Source organism: Chiloscyllium plagiosum, chromosome 8 (genome assembly GCF_004010195.1).
Source record: "Chiloscyllium plagiosum isolate BGI_BamShark_2017 chromosome 8, ASM401019v2, whole genome shotgun sequence".
Lineage (NCBI taxonomy): Eukaryota > Metazoa > Chordata > Chondrichthyes > Orectolobiformes > Hemiscylliidae > Chiloscyllium > Chiloscyllium plagiosum.
The window spans coordinates 89523728-89545632 of record NC_057717.1 but is presented as its reverse complement, the minus strand read 5'-3'; the positions used below and the strand labels follow the sequence as shown (position 1 = coordinate 89545632).

At 48.4% G+C, this 21905-nt stretch overlaps 1 protein-coding gene across 1 annotated transcript in view; it reads left to right on the top strand.

The window, feature by feature from the left end:
- The window catches only part of LOC122552172 (protein Niban 1-like), a 153497-nt gene that overhangs the window by 33421 nt on the left and 98171 nt on the right, over positions 1-21905 (top strand). The window contains exon 5 of the mRNA XM_043694711.1: positions 8855-9004. Within this exon, the coding sequence (XP_043550646.1) occupies positions 8855-9004 (150 nt within the window). The remainder of the gene's footprint in view (positions 1-8854; positions 9005-21905) is intronic.

Genomic DNA, 21905 nt, shown 5'->3' with positions numbered 1-21905 from the left:
TTTTTAATGATCAATTAGCTTGATTAGATTAGATTCCCTACAGTGTGGAAACAGGCCCTTCAAGTCCACACCGACCTGCCAAAGAGCAATCCGCCTAGACGCATTCCCCTACATTTACCCCTGACTAATGCCCGTAACACTATGCGCAACTTAGCATGGCCAATTCACCTAACCTGCACATCTTTGGACTGTGGGAGGAAGCCCACACAGACACTGGGAGAATGTGCAAACTCCACACACAGTTGACGGAGGTGGGAATTGAGCCTGGGTCCCTGGCGCTGTGAGGCAGCAGCGCTAACTACTGAGCCACCAATGCCGCCTGGTAAACTTGATTTTTATTATTGTCACTTTTTTTATTCATTCATGGGATGAGAGCAGTGCTGGCTAGGCTGACTTTTATTGCCCATCCCTAATTGCCCAGAGGACAGTAAAGATTCAAACACATTGCTATGAGTCTGAAGTCACTTGTAGGCCAGACCGGGTATGGATAGCCATTTCCTTCCCGAAAAAATATTAGTGAACCAGATGGGTTTTTCCAACAATCAACAATGGATTCACGATCATCATTTGACTTCTAATTCCAGATTTTAGAGTTCAAATTACACCATTTCCCATAGTGGGATTCGAACCTGGTCCCAAAAACATTACTTGGGTCTCTGGATTAACAGTCTAGCAATAATACTACTGTGCCATTGTTGTCACTTGCCATTGATCCAATTGATCAAATTCCTGAGAAGTGGCAGGTGGAGTTTATTTTGGATAAATGAGAGAATTTGCATTTTGGTAACACAAACCAGGGCAGGACTTATACAATTAATGGTAGTGCTCTGGGTAGTGATGTAGAACAGAGTCCTCTGGGTTCAGGTATGTAATTCTTTGGAATTTGCATCATAGGTAGACAGGGTGTATAAGAAGCATGTCTGCCTCCATTGCTCAAACCTTTTAAGTATAGGTGTTGGAATGTCATGATGAGGTTGTACAGGGTGTTGGTGAGCCCTCTTCCGGAGTACCATGTCCACTTCTGGTCTCCCAGGCAGGAGGGGGTTCAGAAAAGATTTATCAGGATGTTGGCAGGAATGCAGGGTTTGAGTTATAAAAGTAGTCTGGGACTTGTTCACTGGTGTATAGGAAGTTGAGGTTTATAAGGGGGATAGATAAAGTGAAAACAAAGGTATTTTCGCTAGGTTGGAGAGGTTCGAAACTAGGGGACATATTTTTAAAGTGAGTGGAGAAAGCTTTAAAGACATGAGGGCAGTTTGTTTTTACACAGTGGTTCATGTGTGGAATGAACTGCCAGAGGAAGTGATGGATGTCGTTGCAGGTGCGGCATTTAAAAGTACATCAATAGGCAAGATTTGATGGGGAATGGGCTATACACAGGCATGTAGGATTAGTTTGGTTTGGGAACATGGCCAGCATTGACTAGTTGGGCCAAAAGGTCTGTCTCTATGCTGTATGACTGAGTCTCTCATCTGTGGAGAGACATTATTTTATAAAGTACCATGTTGGTTCTGTCTCTCCACAAATGCATATGGGTTTTGTACTGAAGAGACTGGCACTGGAGGTTGGTCACACATTATCCCTGACCTGTTCTGACTCCCCGTCGTACACCGGAGCCCCAGAAGAAGCAAATAACACTCTCAGCAGACTCCATTCCAAATTGAATAACCCTATGACTTCCAAAGCCAATTAGTTATTTAAAATTGCAATAGTCAATGTTTTACTGCACAAGTGTGGCAATTGGTTTCTGCACAGCACCATCCGTCCCCATGACAGCATGGTAATGATCAGCTTACCCTGGTTTTAGTTGAGTTGTTTAGTAGCTCGCCCACCTGGCTTAATCTGAGTCAGAAAGGTGCAGCTTCCGTCCTGTGACGGAGACGTGATCCAGGCTCATGGAGCTGGTGACGTATTGGGAAGCATTACATTGACCAAAGCGCAGATAAAGTGCTAATCTTACCTCTCACCTGGGGTTTTGCTAGGGTGCTTTAGAACAAGGACAGGAACAGGTCCTTTGGCCCACAGTGTTGTGCTGAAAATGACGCAAAGTTAAACTAAACCCTTTTTCCTGCCCATGGTCCATATCTCTCCATTCCTTGCTTATTTGTGTTCTTATTAAAAAGGCTTATTAAATGTCCCTATCATATCTGCCCCTGTCACCACCACAGGCTCCTACCACTCTGTTTTAAAAAAAAACACTTGCCCCTGACATTTCGTTTGAACTTTCCCCTCTTAAATGCACGTCCTTTAGTTTTTCAACTCTGGGGGAAAGCTATTCTGACTGTCAACCCTATCTATGCCGCTCATAATTTTATAAGCTTCTATCAGGTCTCCCCTCAGCTTCTGTCACTCCAGAGAAGAAAACCCTAGACTTTCTAACCTCTCCTTATAGTTCATACCCTCTAATTCAGGCAGCATCCTGGTGAGTGGTGTTCCACAGGGCTCTGTCCTTGGGCCTCTACTATTTGTAATTTTTATTAATGACTTGAATGAGGGGATTGAAGGATGGGTCAGTAAGTTTGCAGACGACACAAAGTTAGAGGTGTCGTTGACAATATAGAGGGCTGTTGTAGGCTGCAGCGGGACATTGACAGGATGCAGAGATGGGCTGAGAGGTGGCAGATGGAGTTCAACCTGGATAAATGCGAGGTGATGCATTTTGGAAGGTCGAATTTGAAAGCTGAGTATCGGATTAAGGATAGGATTCTTGGCAGTGTGGAGGAACAGAGGGATCTTGGTGTGCAGGTACATAAATCCCTTAAAGTGGCCACCCAAGTGGACAGAGTTGTTAAGAAAGCATATGGTGTTTTGGCTTTCATTAACTGCGGGATTGAGTTTCAGAATCGTGAGATCTTGTTGCAGCTCCATAAAACTTTGGTTAGACCGCACTTGGAATATTGCGTCCAGTTCTGGTCGCCCTATAGGAAAGATGTGGATGCTTTGGAGAGGGTTCAGAGGAGGTTTACCAGGATGCTGCCTGGACTGAGGTAAGGTGGGGGAAGGGGAAATGAGGGGAGAGAGAGGAAAGTGAAGTTGAAACCATGACCAGATCAACCATAATCTTATCAAATGACCTACTCCTGCTCCAAAGTTCGATGTTCTAATCAGACCTCTCAAACATCTTGCAGCCTCCTCCGTTTTCCTCCCCCTTCCCTTGGCCGCCTCCTTGCAACCCAAAGCAGCCTCTGACCTTCCCAAACCACCCTACAATAGCCCCACCTGTTTTGACTGACTCGCCAGCATCTGCAGTCCTCACTTTCTCCAGGTAGGAGTGTCAGAGTCATAAAGTGTGGTGCTGGAAAAGCACAGCAGGTCAGGCAGCATCTGAGGAACAGGAGAGTCAACGTTTTGTGCAAAGCCCTTCATCAGGAATGTGGAAGGGGACTCGGATTAAAAAGGGGAGTAGGGATAGGGCTAGGGGTAGGTAGGTGGGGCGGCAGTAGCTGGATGCAGGTGGGAGGTGATTGTGATGGCTCGGTGGGGAGGTTGCAGAGGAGAGATGGTAAGGAAGATGGATAGATAGGACGGGTCAAGAGAGCGATGCTGAATTGGAGGGTTAGATCTGGGATGAGGTGGGGGGATGGAGGATTTGGAAACTGGTGAAGTCAATTTTTGATGCCTTTTGGTTGTAGGATCCTGAGGCATTCTTCCTCCCATTGGCAGATGGCTTTGATTTGAAGATGGAAGCGGCCTGTGTCCTTGGGGCAGTTGAAGTGGTTGGCCACAGGGTGGTGGGGTTGTACTCCTTCCTGGGACCAGCAGATGGAACTCCGCGTGGCCCTGTCCAGCGGCAGCTCTATGACCTCAGTCAGTCTCGTATACGCAGACACCTCTCCATAAATTCCCAGATTCCACTCTGTAAACTTCTAGACTGTTTGGTACCCTGCAAGCTCTCCGTTCCCCACTCCAGCTCTAGCGCCTCCAGGAACCTCAGTTCCCAGCCTCCAAATAAAGACACTGACACACCTGATGACTTCTGTGATGCCTTTCCTCAGTGCGCCTCCAGTTGCAGACTGTTCCTCTCTGATTTGCTGTTAATAGGCTCAGCAGCAAGTTCAGGAGCAAAGCAGCTTGTGACTCCTCACTGCTTCTTCCATTCGACCTACAAGGGTAGTGTTTCTTTGGTGTGTGAATTTTCCCAAGCAGTTTGGTGCTTGCAGGAGCCAATTCCCTGTAATTGGCTGGATTTAAATTCCACTTTAAGTCTGTTGTGGTGCTATTTAAAGAATCAATTGAAATATTATCCTTGTCTTGTAATGTTCTATATTGCTATGTCAGAAAATGGATTCGTGGCTTGGTTGATGCCCCCCTGAGAGCTCTAAACTACCTGCCCTTCAAAACTGAAATGCCCCCTCTCCCAGAAAGCACATTTGTTGCGAGAATGACTTCGAAAGAGTGCATACTTTTTCAAAGAATAATGCAAAGTAAACAGTCCCGGCAGTGCCATTTCCAACAACCTTGGACACGATTTAATGGTTCCCAGTGCTTGAGTCAAAATCTCTGAGAACTCACTGGACCCCAAAGGCACAAGTTGGTGTAGTGCAAAAACATACTCCAAAGTATGGAACAGAGAGACCTAAGGGTTCAGGTACACAATTCTTTTGAAGTTTGCGTCATGTGTAGACAGGGTGGTTAAGGCAAAAGTGAGGACTGCAGATGCTGGGAACCAGAGTTTAGATCACAGTGGTGCTGGAAACCACGTTGATGCCCTGGGGTTGAAGTGTTCCGAGGCGGAAGATGAGGCGTTCACTGCCTCACAGCGCCAGGGACCTGGATTCGATTCCAGCCCCTGGCGACTGTCTGTGTGGAGTTTGCACATTCTCCCTGTGTCTGCGTGGGTTTCCTCCGGGTGCTCCGGTTTCTTCCACAATCCAAAGATGCGCAGCTTAGGTGGATTTGCTAAATTGCCCATAGTGTTCAGGGGTGTGTAGGTTAAGTGCATTAGACAAGGGTAAATATAGGATAATAGGGTAGGGGAATGGGTCTGGATGGATTCCTCTTCGGAGGGACAATGTGGACTTGTTGGCCAAAGGGCCTGTTTCCACACTGTAGGGATTCTATGATTCCAGAGGAAGTGGTGGATGCAGGTACAGTTATAATGTTTAAATGACATTTAGATAAGTACGTGAATAAGAAATGCTTGGAGGGATATGGATCAAATGCAGTCAGGTGGGACTCGATTAATTTGGGAACATGATCAGCACAGGCTGGTTGGAGTTGAAGGGTCTGTTTCTGTGCTATATGACTGTACACAGTCTAGGGATTTGGAAGGCTGCCTTTGGAATTAAAAGGTTGGGTTTAAGAGTGGGATTAAATGGTGCTGAAGTGCCACAGCGGAAGAAGAAGGGCTCCCCCAGCAGTATTGTTCGCTTCGTGACATCTGCGCTTTGTTTTTAATAGCAATTGCATCTTTAAATAATTCCATCTCAAGGTGTGGTGCTGCTGGCTGGGCAGCATTTATTGCTCATCCCTAATCATCCCTGATAAAGTGGTGAACTGCCTCCTTGAACCGTTCAAACAAGTATCAAGTAAGCTGGGTATCAGAAGGAGATTGTTACATGTTTCTGATTCCAACCGGACCAACTGGCTGAAAATTCTGTCTCCCCAATATACCCAGCTGCCCAGTGAAATACGAACCCTTGTTTCCAAAGATTCCTTGTCCCCTGGTTTCGTCCCATGACGTTAACTGTGCACCACCATTCCCCACAAATATGCTGAGCATGCAGTACAGAGAGATAAGTCAAGCCACCGGATCTGGTGGTTTATCCTCCACATATGCCGTCTCCAGTCATACTTTATCTTACCTTATCCATGTAAACCTCTAATTCTTCCTGTCTCTTTGTCTCGTCAGACTTCCCCGTGAGCACTCTATTCCTCCCTATGGTAGCAAGTTCCTCGCTGCCTCCGATTGCTGGGTAGATTAGATTACTTACTTACTTACAGTGTGGAAACAGGCCCTTCGGCCCAACAAGTCCGTACCGACCCTCGGAAGCGCAACTCACCCACACCCATTCCCCTACATTTACCCCTTCATCTAACACGATGGACAATTTAACATGGCCAATTCACCTAACCTGCACATCTTTGGACTTTGGGAGGAAACCCACGCAGACAGGGGAAGGATGTGCAAACTCCACACAGACAGTTGCCCGAGGTGGGAATTGAACCTGGGTCTCTGGCGCTGTGAGGCAGCAGTGCTAACCACTGCCACTGTGCTGCCCCTAAATTAAGTTCCTTTTGACTTCCCCATTGAAATTATTAATGACTGTCTTTACAATTATGGCCTCTACTTCTAGTTTCCCCGACAAGTGAAATAATGTCCTACCCTCAATCTTAAGCTGCTTCTCTCCATCATAAGGTCAGAAGTGGGCACATTCTCTAATTATTGCACAATGTTTGGCACCATTTGCAATTCCTCAAATGCTGAAACAGTACGTGTCAAAATGCAACAAGATCTAGACTTGGGGCTGACAAGTGGCAAGTAACATTAGCACCACATGAATGCCAGGCAATGACTCTCTCAATAAGAAACCATCTCACCATCACCCTTGACATTCAGTGGCCTTGCCATCAGCAAGTCCTCCACTAGCAACACCCTGGAGATTATCACTGACCAGAAACTGAACCAGAATAGTCGCATAACTACAGTGGTTGCAAGAACAGATCAGATGAAAATTCTATCTCCCCAGTATATCCAGTGAATAACTCACCTCTTGACTTCCCCAAGTCTGTCCATCATACAAGGTGCATGTCAGGAGTGTGAAACAATACCCCCCCATTTGTCTAGATGAATGCAGCTCTAATAACACTCAAGAACTTGACACCATCCAGAACAAAGCAGCCCACTTGATTGTCAACACATCCACAAAAGTGTACACGCCCCCCCTCCATCATCAATGCTCGATAGAGCAGAATGTGCCATCTACAAGATGGAGAAACTTACCAAGTTCCTTAAGTATATCTTCCAAGCACATGACCACTACCATCTAGAAGGACAAGTGGTAATACATACATGGGGATTGTCACTACTTGCAAGTTCCCTCCAAATCACTCAATATCCTGACTTGGAAATATATTGCTGTTCCTCAGTGTCAAAGAGTCAAAATCCTCCTCCTCAACAGCATTGTGCATTTGCCTACAGTTCATAGACCGCAGTGGTGCAAGAAAGCAGCTCACCACCACCTTCTCAAGGGCAATTAGGGATGAGCAACAAATATTGGCTCAGCAGCAATGCCCATTTGCCACGATGAATAAAAAAGAATTACGTGTTGTTTACCTCATTGTTGTTTGTGTGTGCATATTTCAAAAAGTACTTCATTGGCTCTGAAGCATTTTGGGAAATGCTGAGGGTGTGAAAGGTGGATTATAATAGCTCTTTTCATTCATTCAGTCATATATACGTGCGTGCACATAATCTTGGTATAATCACATCGGACGATGGTGAGACCACACTTGCAGTAGTGTGCAGTTTTGGTCTCGATCACATTCGGAAAATTCACTAAATTGGTTCCTGGAATTAGAGCTTGGCTTATGATGAGGGGTTAAATAGCCACATCTGATATCTTCTGGACCTCAGTAGTATGATCTCATTAAACTGTACAAGATTCTGAAAAGCTTGTTGTGAGTTTGTTTCCCCCTGTCTTAGGAGCCTGGGACTTGGGGACACAGCCTCAGGAAATGGGGCCAATTATTTAGGGCTGAAATTAGAAAACATTTCCTCACTCGGAGAGTTATGAATCTTTGGAACTTTCTCACCCCAGAAACAAAATGGAACACCTTAACCTTTTTGCATACTGACTGTCTTTTGAAGCTTACACATTTGTAAACAGCGAGAAATAATTTTTCTGATTTAGTGTCATAGAGATCTAAAGCATGGAAAAAGGCCCTTCGGCCCAACTTCCCCATACTGCCCAGTTCTCACAATTTAAACTAGTCCTATATGCCTATGTTTGATCCATTTCCCTCTATACCTATCCCATCCATGTACCTATCTAAATGACAAAATGTTACTCTCCTCCACCACTACCTCTGGCAGCCCGTTCCAGACATTCACCACCTTTTGTGTGAAAAAATTGCTCCTCTGGACTTTTTTTGCATCTCTCCCCTCTCACCTTAAACCCATCCCCTCTAGTTTTAGACTCCCCGACCATGGGGAAAAGCTGTTAGCTATCTACATTATCTATGCTGCTCATGATTTTACAGACCTCTACAAGGTCACCCCTCAGTCTCCTACGCTCCAGTGAAAAAAATGTCCCAGCCTATCAAACCTCTCCTTAGAACTCAAACTTTCCAGTCCAGGTAGCATCTTAGTAAATCTTTTCTGCACTCTTTGTAGTTTAATAATTTCTATATTAGGGCGACTAGAACTGCAACCCGTAGTCCAAATACAACCTCACCAATGTCATGTACAGCTGCAATAAGACACCCCAACCGCTATACTCAGTGCTCTGACCGATGAAAGCTAACATGCCAAAAACCTTCTTCACCACCTTGTATACCTGTGACTGTACTTTCAAGGAGCTATAAACCTGTACTCCTTGACGTCTGTTCTATAACACTCCCCAGGCCCTATCATTGACTGTGTAATTTATTTTGTGTGCTTACTCTTCTGTTGAGTATATTCAAGGCAGGGTCAAAGTTTTTGATCTCCTAGGGATCTGAGGGAGAAGGCAAAGGAGGCGGGGAGAGTGGAGTTGAGGCGGAGGTTCAACCATATTGAATTGCAGAACAGACTAGAAGGAGCTACATAGCATACTTCTCTTTATAGCTGAGATAGCCTGAGCTGCTTTTAGAGAGCTCGATTTCCAAATATCATGCACATATTGACTGATCTATGATGTATGTCTCTGCCCAGATCCTTCGCTGTCCAAAGACTGCAGTTCCACCAACGCAGACAATTGCTTGGACACTATGCTGCTAGACCAGACTCCTGCAGTCAATCCAAACCCGAAACATGAAACAGTGGAGAATGTGGTAGATTTAAGCACTGACCCCAGAGACTCGGGTAAGTTTAAAAACTCCACTCTGACAATGAATTAGCAGCTGTAGATGCTGGGATATTTGAAATAAAAACAAAGTGCTGGAGAAATTCAGCAAAACTGGCAGTATCCATAGGGAGAGAAGCAGGGTTAATGTTTCGAGTCTGATATGATTTTTTGGAATGTGTTTTTTCCGTGGTCAGTATTTCGTTTTCTGGATATTGTTAGCCAACATTGCAGCGCAGAAAGTCACAGGCAACTCTTGCCATCTTGAGGCTGGAAGAATATGCTCATGATCGGAGATAATTTTAGAAAATATTGCAACGTGGCTGCGATGTGTGAGGACAAATGGAAAGGATGTTCAAAGTGTGACCTGAACACTGTTTATTTAGGCTTTTTGTAAATAAACCAAGAGCTGAAATTCATTTCTAGAGAGTTAGAGTTGAAAAGCAGAGAGATTATATTGAACTTGCAACCTTGGTTAATCTATGTTTGGGGTATAACAAGGATATAGAAGCACAGAAGAGGAAGTATATAAGATTTACAAGGTTGGTACCAGAACTGAGAAACAACACTTATACTTATTTGGAATACATGAACAAACTGAAGCAGTTTTCTACAGAAAAGAAAAGTTGAAGTTGTTAAGGAGGGTTTTTTTGGGGAACACATAAGAGAAAATGCTATCTTGGGGTAATCCAAACTTGAGGGTTTAGGGTAATAACCCCAATTGTGAATTCCAGGAGAAAATCTTTCCCAGTTTGAGTGACAATAATGTGAACCAAGATGACATTGTTAAGACAAATGTTTTTAATGAGAAGCTAGATAAACACATTAGAGAGCAAGGAATGTGGGATAAATTGATGCAGTTTGCTAAAGAAGGGTGGCTGGAGGCTCATGTCAAATATCAATGGTTTGTGGATTGAAACTGCAGGTTTTACATTATAATAATTACCAGCATGGTGAGGTCATTGTCCAAAGAGAAAGAAAGGAAAGACTTTAATTTATATAGCACCTTTTCAAAGATGTCGACAACCACTTCACAGACAATCCTGTACTTTCGAGGTGCAGTCATTATTGTATTGTAGGAAAAATGGTAGCAAATTTGTGCACAGCTGGCACCCACCAACAGCAATGTGATTTGACTTGATAATCTGTTTCTTTGGTGTTTATTAAAGGATAAATATTTGGCCATCATGCCAGGTAGAACTCACCTGCTCCTCTTCAAAGTAGTGCCACAGGATCTTTTACCTCTACCTCATAAGGTAGACAGATTTTCTCATCCAAAAGACAACGCCTCCACATTGGGCCACTCCATCCATACTGGACTAGAATCAATCTGGATTTTTGTGCATGAGTCCTGATGTGGAATAGAACCTATGACCTTTTGATTTGGGTTTTACTAAAAGAACCAAAGCTGCGAAACTAAAGCTGCCTTAGCCAAAGACTAACCCAGGTTTATATGTTCAACTTGCATTTCAGATGGAATGTGAGGTTGATTGGCTCGTGAGAAAAAAATCCCACAATGTTATCTCCAGACTTCAAAGCATTAAGCAAGGCTGATTTTTTTTCCCCCACGGCATTCCATTCTTCCCTGGATTTTATAGCATTTCCTGAAATTAAACTTTGTCCATTGCAAGTCAGAAGCTGCACATTCTTCATTGCTGGACTCTCGGATTAACAGCTTAGTTTTAATCCTCTGTTCTTTGGAATTGATGTATCAAGGTATGAAATTACCTCTTGTATTGTTCTTAAAACATAGAGGTCTACCTCTTTGCACCAATTTAAGGTCTTAAAGAGCGGCATGAAACTTTTTCTAGAAGTAGCCTCATGCATTATGCTTCACAAAGCATGTTGTTCCTACCACATTGCTGATTTATTATAAATGATAACAGGAAGGATTGGAATGGAATTTAGAAGAATGAGGGAGGAATGGATAAGGTAGAAGCAGGGAGGTTGCTTCCACTGGCAGGTGAAGCTTATTGTCATGTGTACTCAAGTACAGGAGTACAGTGAAAAGTTAGAGGTTGTGGGTTTGGATAGTGCCATCAAAGTTTCACTTAGGCCAGACTGGATAAAAACTGCAGATTTCTTTCCTTAAAAGATATTTAGTAAACCAGATGAATTTTTACCACAATTGACAGTGGTTTCATGGTCATTATTAATGAGCTTTCAATTCCAGATTTTTAAAGTGAATTAAGTTTAATTTCCACCAGCTACTGTGGTAAGATTGGATCCCATGTTCCCTAGAGCTTTAGTCTGGGCTTCTGGATTACTCATCATGTTACACAACACCACCATCCCCTGCGAAATCTTTTGGATAAGCCCTTGAACTGAATCTAATGTGCCTGTGTAGGTGCACATAAAAATTTCAAGTGATACTGCTCAAAGAAGAGTATTTTCCAAGATTCCTGCCAATATTGCTCTCTCTCATTCCTTTTGGCAAAGGTTCAGATCCACTGGCCTGCCATTTCATCGATCTTTGTGGAACCTTGCCAGCTGCTGTGAGGAATCTGAAGTGCTATAATGGAGGCAGTCCAGAGAAGGTTCACTAAGCTGATCCCAGATACGTGGAAAGGTTAACATAGAATTCCTATAGTGTGCAAGCAGGTCCATCAAGTCTGCACCAACTCTCTGAAAAGCATCCCACCCAGACCCACCCCCTTACCCTATCCCTGTAACCCTGCATATCCTATGGCTAATCCACCTAACTTGGACATCTTTGGACTGTGGGAGGAAACTGGAGCACATGGAAGAAACCCATGTAGAGACGAGGAGAATATGCAAACTCCACACAGACAATTGCCCAAGGCTGGAACCGAGTCTGGGTCCCTGGCACTGTGAGGCAACAGTGCTAACCACTGAACTAAAGTGCTGCCCCAGGCTGAGTAGGTTGGGCCTGTATTCACTGAAATTTAAATGAATGAGAGGTGATCATATATACACACGCTCTCTCGCGCGCTCTCTCGCGCGCTCTCTCTCGCGCGCTCTCGCGCGCTCTCACGCACTCTCACGCGCTCTCACGCACTCTCACGCGCTCTCACGCACTCTCACGCGCTCTCACGCTCTCTCTCTCACGCTCGCGCTCTCACACACACTCTCTCTCACACACTCTCTCTCTCTCACACTGTTTTAAAAAATTCTCAAGGTCAAGGACCAGGCTCGCAGGAAAGTAGTCTGACACAGAACAAACAGCCAAGAGGCGAGTCTGCTAGAATATAAGTGTTTTATTCCCCGCAGTGTCGCCACAACCAGTCTCGTACTTACAACGGGTCTGGTTTATACTCACTCTACGTGTTACCGGAACTGGGAGCCGTGCTCCCGCTCTCTCTCACGCACGCGCTCCCGCTCTCTCTCACGCACGCGCTCCCGCTCTCTCTCACGCACGCGCTCCCGCTCTCTCTCACGCACGCGCTCCCGCTCTCTCTCACGCACGCGCTCCCGCTCTCTCTCACGCACGCGCTCCCGCTCTCTCTCACGCACGCGCTCCCGCTCTCTCTCACGCACGCGCTCCCGCTCTCTCTCACGCACGCGCTCCCGCTCTCTCTCACGCACGCGCTCCCGCTCTCTCTCACGCACGCGCTCCCGCTCTCTCTCACGCACGCGCTCCCGCTCTCTCTCACGCACGCGCTCCCGCTCTCTCTCACGCACGCGCTCCCGCTCTCTCTCACGCACGCGCTCCCGCTCTCTCTCACGCACGCGCTCCCGCTCTCTCTCACGCACGCGCTCCCGCTCTCTCTCACGCACGCGCTCCCGCTCTCTCTCACGCACGCGCTCCCGCTCTCTCTCACGCACGCGCTCCCGCTCTCTCTCACGCACGCGCTCCCGCTCTCTCTCACGCACGCGCTCCCGCTCTCTCTCACGCACGCGCTCCCGCTCTCTCTCACGCACGCGCTCCCGCTCTCTCTCACGCACGCGCTCCCGCTCTCTCTCACGCACGCGCTCCCGCTCTCTCTCACGCACGCGCTCCCGCTCTCTCTCACGCACGCGCTCCCGCTCTCTCTCACGCACGCGCTCCCGCTCTCTCTCACGCACGCGCTCCCGCTCTCTCTCACGCACGCGCTCCCGCTCTCTCTCACGCACGCGCTCCCGCTCTCTCTCACGCACGCGCTCCCGCTCTCTCTCACGCACGCGCTCCCGCTCTCTCTCACGCACGCGCTCCCGCTCTCTCTCACGCACGCGCTCCCGCTCTCTCTCACGCACGCGCTCCCGCTCTCTCTCACGCACGCGCTCCCGCTCTCTCTCACGCACGCGCTCCCGCTCTCTCTCACGCACGCGCTCCCGCTCTCTCTCACGCACGCGCTCCCGCTCTCTCTCACGCACGCGCTCCCGCTCTCTCTCACGCACGCGCTCCCGCTCTCTCTCACGCACGCGCTCCCGCTCTCTCTCACGCACGCGCTCCCGCTCTCTCTCACGCACGCGCTCCCGCTCTCTCTCACGCACGCGCTCCCGCTCTCTCTCACGCACGCGCTCCCGCTCTCTCTCACGCACGCGCTCCCGCTCTCTCTCACGCACGCGCTCCCGCTCTCTCTCACGCACGCGCTCCCGCTCTCTCTCACGCACGCGCTCCCGCTCTCTCTCACGCACGCGCTCCCGCTCTCTCTCACGCACGCGCTCCCGCTCTCTCTCACGCACGCGCTCCCGCTCTCTCTCACGCACGCGCTCCCGCTCTCTCTCACGCACGCGCTCCCGCTCTCTCTCACGCACGCGCTCCCGCTCTCTCTCACGCACGCGCTCCCGCTCTCTCTCACGCACGCGCTCCCGCTCTCTCTCACGCACGCGCTCCCGCTCTCTCTCACGCACGCGCTCCCGCTCTCTCTCACGCACGCGCTCCCGCTCTCTCTCACGCACGCGCTCCCGCTCTCTCTCACGCACGCGCTCCCGCTCTCTCTCACGCACGCGCTCCCGCTCTCTCTCACGCACGCGCTCCCGCTCTCTCTCACGCACGCGCTCCCGCTCTCTCTCACGCACGCGCTCCCGCTCTCTCTCACGCACGCGCTCCCGCTCTCTCTCACGCACGCGCTCCCGCTCTCTCTCACGCACGCGCTCCCGCTCTCTCTCACGCACGCGCTCCCGCTCTCTCTCACGCACGCGCTCCCGCTCTCTCTCACGCACGCGCTCCCGCTCTCTCTCACGCACGCGCTCCCGCTCTCTCTCACGCACGCGCTCCCGCTCTCTCTCACGCACGCGCTCCCGCTCTCTCTCACGCACGCGCTCCCGCTCTCTCTCACGCACGCGCTCCCGCTCTCTCTCACGCACGCGCTCCCGCTCTCTCTCACGCACGCGCTCCCGCTCTCTCTCACGCACGCGCTCCCGCTCTCTCTCACGCACGCGCTCCCGCTCTCTCTCACGCACGCGCTCCCGCTCTCTCTCACGCACGCGCTCCCGCTCTCTCTCACGCACGCGCTCCCGCTCTCTCTCACGCACGCGCTCCCGCTCTCTCTCACGCACGCGCTCCCGCTCTCTCTCACGCACGCGCTCCCGCTCTCTCTCACGCACGCGCTCCCGCTCTCTCTCACGCACGCGCTCCCGCTCTCTCTCACGCACGCGCTCCCGCTCTCTCTCACGCACGCGCTCCCGCTCTCTCTCACGCACGCGCTCCCGCTCTCTCTCACGCACGCGCTCCCGCTCTCTCTCACGCACGCGCTCCCGCTCTCTCTCACGCACGCGCTCCCGCTCTCTCTCACGCACGCGCTCCCGCTCTCTCTCACGCACGCGCTCCCGCTCTCTCTCACGCACGCGCTCCCGCTCTCTCTCACGCACGCGCTCCCGCTCTCTCTCACGCACGCGCTCCCGCTCTCTCTCACGCACGCGCTCCCGCTCTCTCTCACGCACGCGCTCCCGCTCTCTCTCACGCACGCGCTCCCGCTCTCTCTCACGCACGCGCTCCCGCTCTCTCTCACGCACGCGCTCCCGCTCTCTCTCACGCACGCGCTCCCGCTCTCTCTCACGCACGCGCTCCCGCTCTCTCTCACGCACGCGCTCCCGCTCTCTCTCACGCACGCGCTCCCGCTCTCTCTCACGCACGCGCTCCCGCTCTCTCTCACGCACGCGCTCCCGCTCTCTCTCACGCACGCGCTCCCGCTCTCTCTCACGCACGCGCTCCCGCTCTCTCTCACGCACGCGCTCCCGCTCTCTCTCACGCACGCGCTCCCGCTCTCTCTCACGCACGCGCTCCCGCTCTCTCTCACGCACGCGCTCCCGCTCTCTCTCACGCACGCGCTCCCGCTCTCTCTCACGCACGCGCTCCCGCTCTCTCTCACGCACGCGCTCCCGCTCTCTCTCACGCACGCGCTCCCGCTCTCTCTCACGCACGCGCTCCCGCTCTCTCTCACGCACGCGCTCCCGCTCTCTCTCACGCACGCGCTCCCGCTCTCTCTCACGCACGCGCTCCCGCTCTCTCTCACGCACGCGCTCCCGCTCTCTCTCACGCACGCGCTCCCGCTCTCTCTCACGCACGCGCTCCCGCTCTCTCTCACGCACGCGCTCCCGCTCTCTCTCACGCACGCGCTCCCGCTCTCTCTCACGCACGCGCTCCCGCTCTCTCTCACGCACGCGCTCCCGCTCTCTCTCACGCACGCGCTCCCGCTCTCTCTCACGCACGCGCTCCCGCTCTCTCTCACGCACGCGCTCCCGCTCTCTCTCACGCACGCGCTCCCGCTCTCTCTCACGCACGCGCTCCCGCTCTCTCTCACGCACGCGCTCCCGCTCTCTCTCACGCACGCGCTCCCGCTCTCTCTCACGCACGCGCTCCCGCTCTCTCTCACGCACGCGCTCCCGCTCTCTCTCACGCACGCGCTCCCGCTCTCTCTCACGCACGCGCTCCCGCTCTCTCTCACGCACGCGCTCCCGCTCTCTCTCACGCACGCGCTCCCGCTCTCTCTCACGCACGCGCTCCCGCTCTCTCTCACGCACGCGCTCCCGCTCTCTCTCACGCACGCGCTCCCGCTCTCTCTCACGCACGCGCTCCCGCTCTCTCTCACGCACGCGCTCCCGCTCTCTCTCACGCACGCGCTCCCGCTCTCTCTCACGCACGCGCTCCCGCTCTCTCTCACGCACGCGCTCCCGCTCTCTCTCACGCACGCGCTCCCGCTCTCTCTCACGCACGCGCTCCCGCTCTCTCTCACGCACGCGCTCCCGCTCTCTCTCACGCACGCGCTCCCGCTCTCTCTCACGCACGCGCTCCCGCTCTCTCTCACGCACGCGCTCCCGCTCTCTCTCACGCACGATTCTTAGAGCACTTGTCAGGTCATTGTGGAAAGGGAAAGTCTAGAACCAGAGGGTATTGTCTCAGAGTGAGGGTCATCCAGTTAGGACAGAGTTGAGGAAGGTTACTTTCAGAGCATACTGAATCTCTGGAATTTTTTTAACTGCAAACAACTGTAGACGCTGGGTCATTAAGTCAGTATTCAAATTTGAGAAAGACGGTAAGGGAATCGTGGGTTTGGGGAAAGGTAGCAAAGTGGAGTTGAGGATCAGCAGACCGGCCATTCAATGGGGAGCAGATTCAGTGGGCTGAATGGCCTACGTCTGTTCATACATTTCATATATTTGAGAGCCCTCTACCTTGAACAAAGTTTGTTTGGGTTCCTATGAAGTGCTTTGGATCAGTTTACTGTATTAAAGGTGCTACATGAATGTAGGTTGTGTGGTTGTTGCAAAATTAGTCTTCCAGGATTCTAATATAATCTCAAAGTGGAATTTGATCCTTTACTTCCCTTAGAGATAAGCATTTAAAGGAACTTGATAATCACTGCATTCATAAATGAATTTATTTGGTTGAAATATCTGAATTACTGCATTTAAGTGTAGATCCCAACAAATTTCAGGTGCAAACAATCCCACTTGTTCTTTTCTTTTCCAAGAACCAATTTGTCCATCTTTTCTGAGATGAATAGCTAATGTTTAACAAGACATTCACTTTGGACAAAGGCAATCCAAGCTGATATGAGGATTGGCAATGTGGATGCATAAATCTGATCTAGAATCAAAAGAGATTGCTAATTTTTAATTACAAATAAAATGATAAATTCCACACTGTTTGATATGAGAATCCATATCTTGTCTTTGTATTGTATCTTTGGGAAACAGCTGGATTACCTCTGGTTAGTGTTTCAGGATTGAGGCACGTTGCTGGTGAGCTGCTTTTAGTACTGCGTGTTACTGTGTCCTGTGGGGTAAAGGAGGGGTAACAGGAAGTGAGTGAAATACCCATTTGTGCCACCACCATCTCATCACCCGAATGGAGAGTCAGGTGACCAGCTTACGGCTTTCTGGCAGGAAGGCAGCCAATTTTAACACAACAACATCCATACACCTTCACTGTCTCCAACATTAGTGGCAGTGTGTACTACTTACAGAACGCACTGCAGAAATCCACCAAGGTTCCTTTGACGGTACCTTTCAAACTTACAGACATTAGCATCTAGAAGGACAAGGATAGCAGATCCATGGGAACGCTATTTCTCTCAGTTCCCTCTAAGCCACTCACCATCCTGATTTGGAAGTATATTGCCGTTCCTTCAGTGTCGCTGAGTCAAACTCCTAGACCTCCCTCCCTAATTGCATTATTGGTGTGCCTAAGACAAATGGAGTTTAGCATTTTGAGAAGGCAGATCACTACCACCTTTTCAATAATAATAATAAAGAAAGGTGCAGTAAATATTGGTGGCCCCAGCATTCTCTCAAACTTTAAATTTGATGTTGATCTCGCTCTTTGTACACCTTCTCGGCAGCCATATTCATTATATTCCTTGCTTTGCGATGATCTGTGGTATGATCTATCTGCACTGCATGCAAAACAAAACTTTTCATTGTACCTGGACATATGACAGTAATAAATCAAGTTAAATCAAATCAAATCGAAGTCTACATCTCTTGAATGAAAGTAAAATTAACCAGAGCATTGGTGAGACAACCTCTTGAACACTTGTGTGCAGTTTTGGTCTCCTTATTTAACAAAAGATGTAAATGCATAAGAGATGGTTCAGGGAAGGTTTACTGAATTAATGCCTGGAACGAACAGTCAATTTATGAGGAATGTTTGGACAGGCTGGCTTTGTTTTCATTAGAGTTCATAAGAAGGGGTGATTTGGTTGGGGTTTATAAGGTCCTGAATGGCATTGATAAGGTGGATGAGGATGTAAGTGAGCCGGAACTAAGAGATATTGTTTTAAAATTAAGGATTGCCCTTTTAGGAAAGAGATGTGGGAATCTTTGTTCCTTTCAGTGCAATACAACTTTGGACTTCTCTGCCTTAGCAGGCAATGGGAATAGGATCATTGCATATTTTGAAGGCAAAGGTGATAGATTCTTGTAAAGCAGCAGAATCAAAGATTCCCCAGACTGGAATTTGTAACAAGCAGGTCAGCCACCAACTTATTGAGTGGTGGAGCAGGAATGAAGGGCCCAATTGACTACTTTTTCTCCTAATTCATAAATTTGTATTTTAGTTACCTTTGCTCAGTAATCCACGCTGTCACTATGTGACATTTCCCTGTTACTGGATTTAAAGCGTCTATTGGTACAGCTGTGTGAATGATGAACATCAGCCTTAGCAGCTGACAGATTTAAATTCAGCAGAAAGGTCCAGTCGCAGTACTTTTATAGATGGACTGTTGGAAAGAAATTGTGGATGGTCAACAACAACCACTTGCATTTATATAGTGCCTTTTTATGCAATGAAACATTCAAAGTTGCTGTGCAGAAGGGTGTTGACACTGAGGTGAAGGGATTATCGGGTCATTTAGCCCATAGCTTAGTGACTTTTCAGGAGAGTCCACCTTATTCTTCCTTTAGAATTTAAAACCTATTTCTTTGACTGAACTTTCAACCATGTAACCTAATATCTCTTTATGCCGCACAGTGCCATACTTTGTTTTATAATACTCTTTGGGACATTTCATTATAATAAAATGCAATATCAACATAAGTTGTTCCTGGTCTACCCTAGTAAGAGATTCAAACATGGAACCAATAATAGCATACGTTAATTTGTCATTTTAGATATCCAGCTATTCAAATCCATGTCCCACTCCAAAGACCTGAGCCCACAACTGTACTGAAAGAGTGCTGCACTGTTATGTGAAGGGCTGTTAAATTAATGCTTTATTTGGCAAATCAGGTGCACGTAAAATACTCCACAGCAAGAAAAACAGGAAATGTTTCCAGTATCTTGACTCATTATCTCTCAATCAACATTGCTAAGGAAGGGATTATCTGATTATTTACCACTTTCCTGTTTGTGAGAGCTTGATGTGTACAAACTGACTGTTTCCTTCATTACAGCAGTGACCACATTTCAGAGGTATGCTTCATTAGTTATAAAATGCTTATGATGTCCTGAGGTGATAGGCATTTTATAACTGTGCTGTCCTCCTCACTTGCTTTCTGGCTGCCTGTCTTTCTTTCTTTTTCTCGTTTCTCTCCCTCTCTTGGGTCAGACAGAGTATGTAAGGTGAAATTGTTCCCACTCTTGAAAGGATTAACAATGAGAAGGCATCATTTTAATATGAATGGTGAAAGAAGCAAAAGTAATACAGGAAAAAAAACTTTCTATGTAACAATTTGTGAAGGTCTGGAATGTACAGAGGCAGCTGAAGGAACTCTCACATCTGCTTGTTTAGAACTTCAACATCTAAAGAGAAAATTGATGCCAACTTTCCTATTAAGAATGGCTTTGGAGGCTTTGTCTCTGCAGCCTGCTCCAGCAGTGTTTCCACCTGCACCTCTTCAAAGGGCTTTGCTCAGAATCCCTCTGCATGCTGAACTTGACAAACTATGGTCAAGAAATTCTGTGAATCTTAATTCAGTCCAGAAAGGAAGAGGTGATAAGTCAATGCTTGACTGTTCCATAGTGGCACAGAGCTGGAGGATGTATATTCTCCCAGATATTCAGAAGAGAGAGCGATCACTCTAGCCTCCGCAGACCTTTTGCATTTTTACAGTTTTCAGCTGGCTCTTCATATTTGGCGATCACAATCAAATAAACATCCACTTGTGCGAGGCAGGGTAAATTTTACCTTGACTGACCTACCTGTGGCTGACTTTTCTATAATGAACTATGTAGCAAAGCACAGTGGTTAGCACTGCTGCCTCACAGCGCCGGAGACCCGGGTTCAATTCCCACCTCAGGCGACTGACTGTGTGGAGTTTGCACGTTCTCCCTGTGTCTGCGTGGGTTTCCTCCGGGTGCTCCGGTTTCCTCCCACAGTCCAAAGATGTGCAGGTCAGGTGAATTGGCCATGCTAAATTGCCCGTAGTATTGGGTAAGGGGTAAATGTAGGGGTATGGGTGGGTTGTGCTGTAATGTAATCTAATCTAAATCAGCCGTTCCCCATTCCTCAACCAAGTTTGCTAATCAATCGGCATTCTTTATGTATTGTCCATCCCAGTGTCACTAGCATGCAACTGGTCTTTCCCACAAATCAGCATTGCAGCCTCAGACTATGGATTGCCCTGTACCATAACCTGTGGGGGAACAGTATTGAACAAACTTGTGTAGACAGTCTTGCTCACTGTTATGCTTCAGTGGGATATACCTGACTGAGCAGGCTACTGAATTCACTTATCAGTTCATTTGATGATGCAATATGCTTGGAAATATTAATGCTATGCCAGATTGTTGCTGGGGGTGGAACAGGTGCCTCAGTTATCATCTTGTTATCACATCTCCCATACTGTCATCTCTTCAAGACCTAAAATGTTCCAAAATCAATGCGCAATCTCAGTTCTGGCCTTTATCTATTCTCAGTGGCTGCCATGCCTTCAATTGGAATCCACGCACCTCCGCCCCCAACTTTTCTTTCTCTCTTTAATACACTACCTAGCCTTTTGATCAACTATAATAATATGTGGTTCAGTGTCACATTTTGATAGAACACTCTCTTGCGATGTTTCAATGCGGTATAAGAGTCATGGAATCCCTACAGTGTGGAAACAGGCCATTTAGCCCAACAAGTCCACACCGATCCTCTGAAGAGTATCCCACACAAACCCATTCCCTTACTCTATTACACTACATTTTCCCTGACTAATGCACCTAGCCTACACATCCCTGAACACAATGGGCAATTGAGCATGGCCAATTCATCTAACCTGCGCATCTTTGGATTGTGGGAGGAAACCGGTGCACCCAGAGGAAACCCACACAGACACAGGTAGAATGTGCAGACTCCACACAGACAGTCGCCTGAGGCTGGAATCGAACCCAGGTCCCTGGTGCTGGGAGGTAGCAGTGCTAACCACTGAGCCACCGTGCTGCCATTACAAAATTTGGATTACTTTGTAAATGCAAGTTATTTTTTAAATTTGATTTATTGTTGTCACATTACCTAAGTACAGTGAAAAGTTTTGTTTTGTGAGCAGTGCAGGCAGATCATAGCAAACAAGCACATACAGATCACAGGGTGCTGAGACAGCGAGACACACAGGTTACAGCTGCACAAAACAAGGTCAACATTAGATGTGAAATTAGAAAGATCCATTCAGCAGTCTAATAACAGCAGAGAAGAAGTTGTTTTTGAACCTGATGGTACGTGTGTTCAAGCTTCTATATCTTCTGTCTGACGGAAGAGGCTGGAAGAAAGCATTACCAGGGTGGGAGGGGCCTTTGATGATATTGGCAGCCTTTCCACAACAATGAGAAGTGTAAATGGAGTCTGTGGATGGGAGATTGGCTTCTGCGATGGTCTGGGCTGTGCACACAACTTATTGCAGTTTCTTACGGTCCTGGGTAGGCTATACTAGGCCATTATGCACCCAAGTGGGATGCTTTCTGTGATGCATGTATTAAAAGTTGGTGACAGTCTTTATGGGAATGTCGAGTTTCCTAAGTCTCCTGAGGAAGAAGAGGTGTTGTTGTGCCTTCTTGACTATTATATCAACATGGATGGTCCAGACAGGTAGTCAGTTATTGTCACTCCTAGGAAC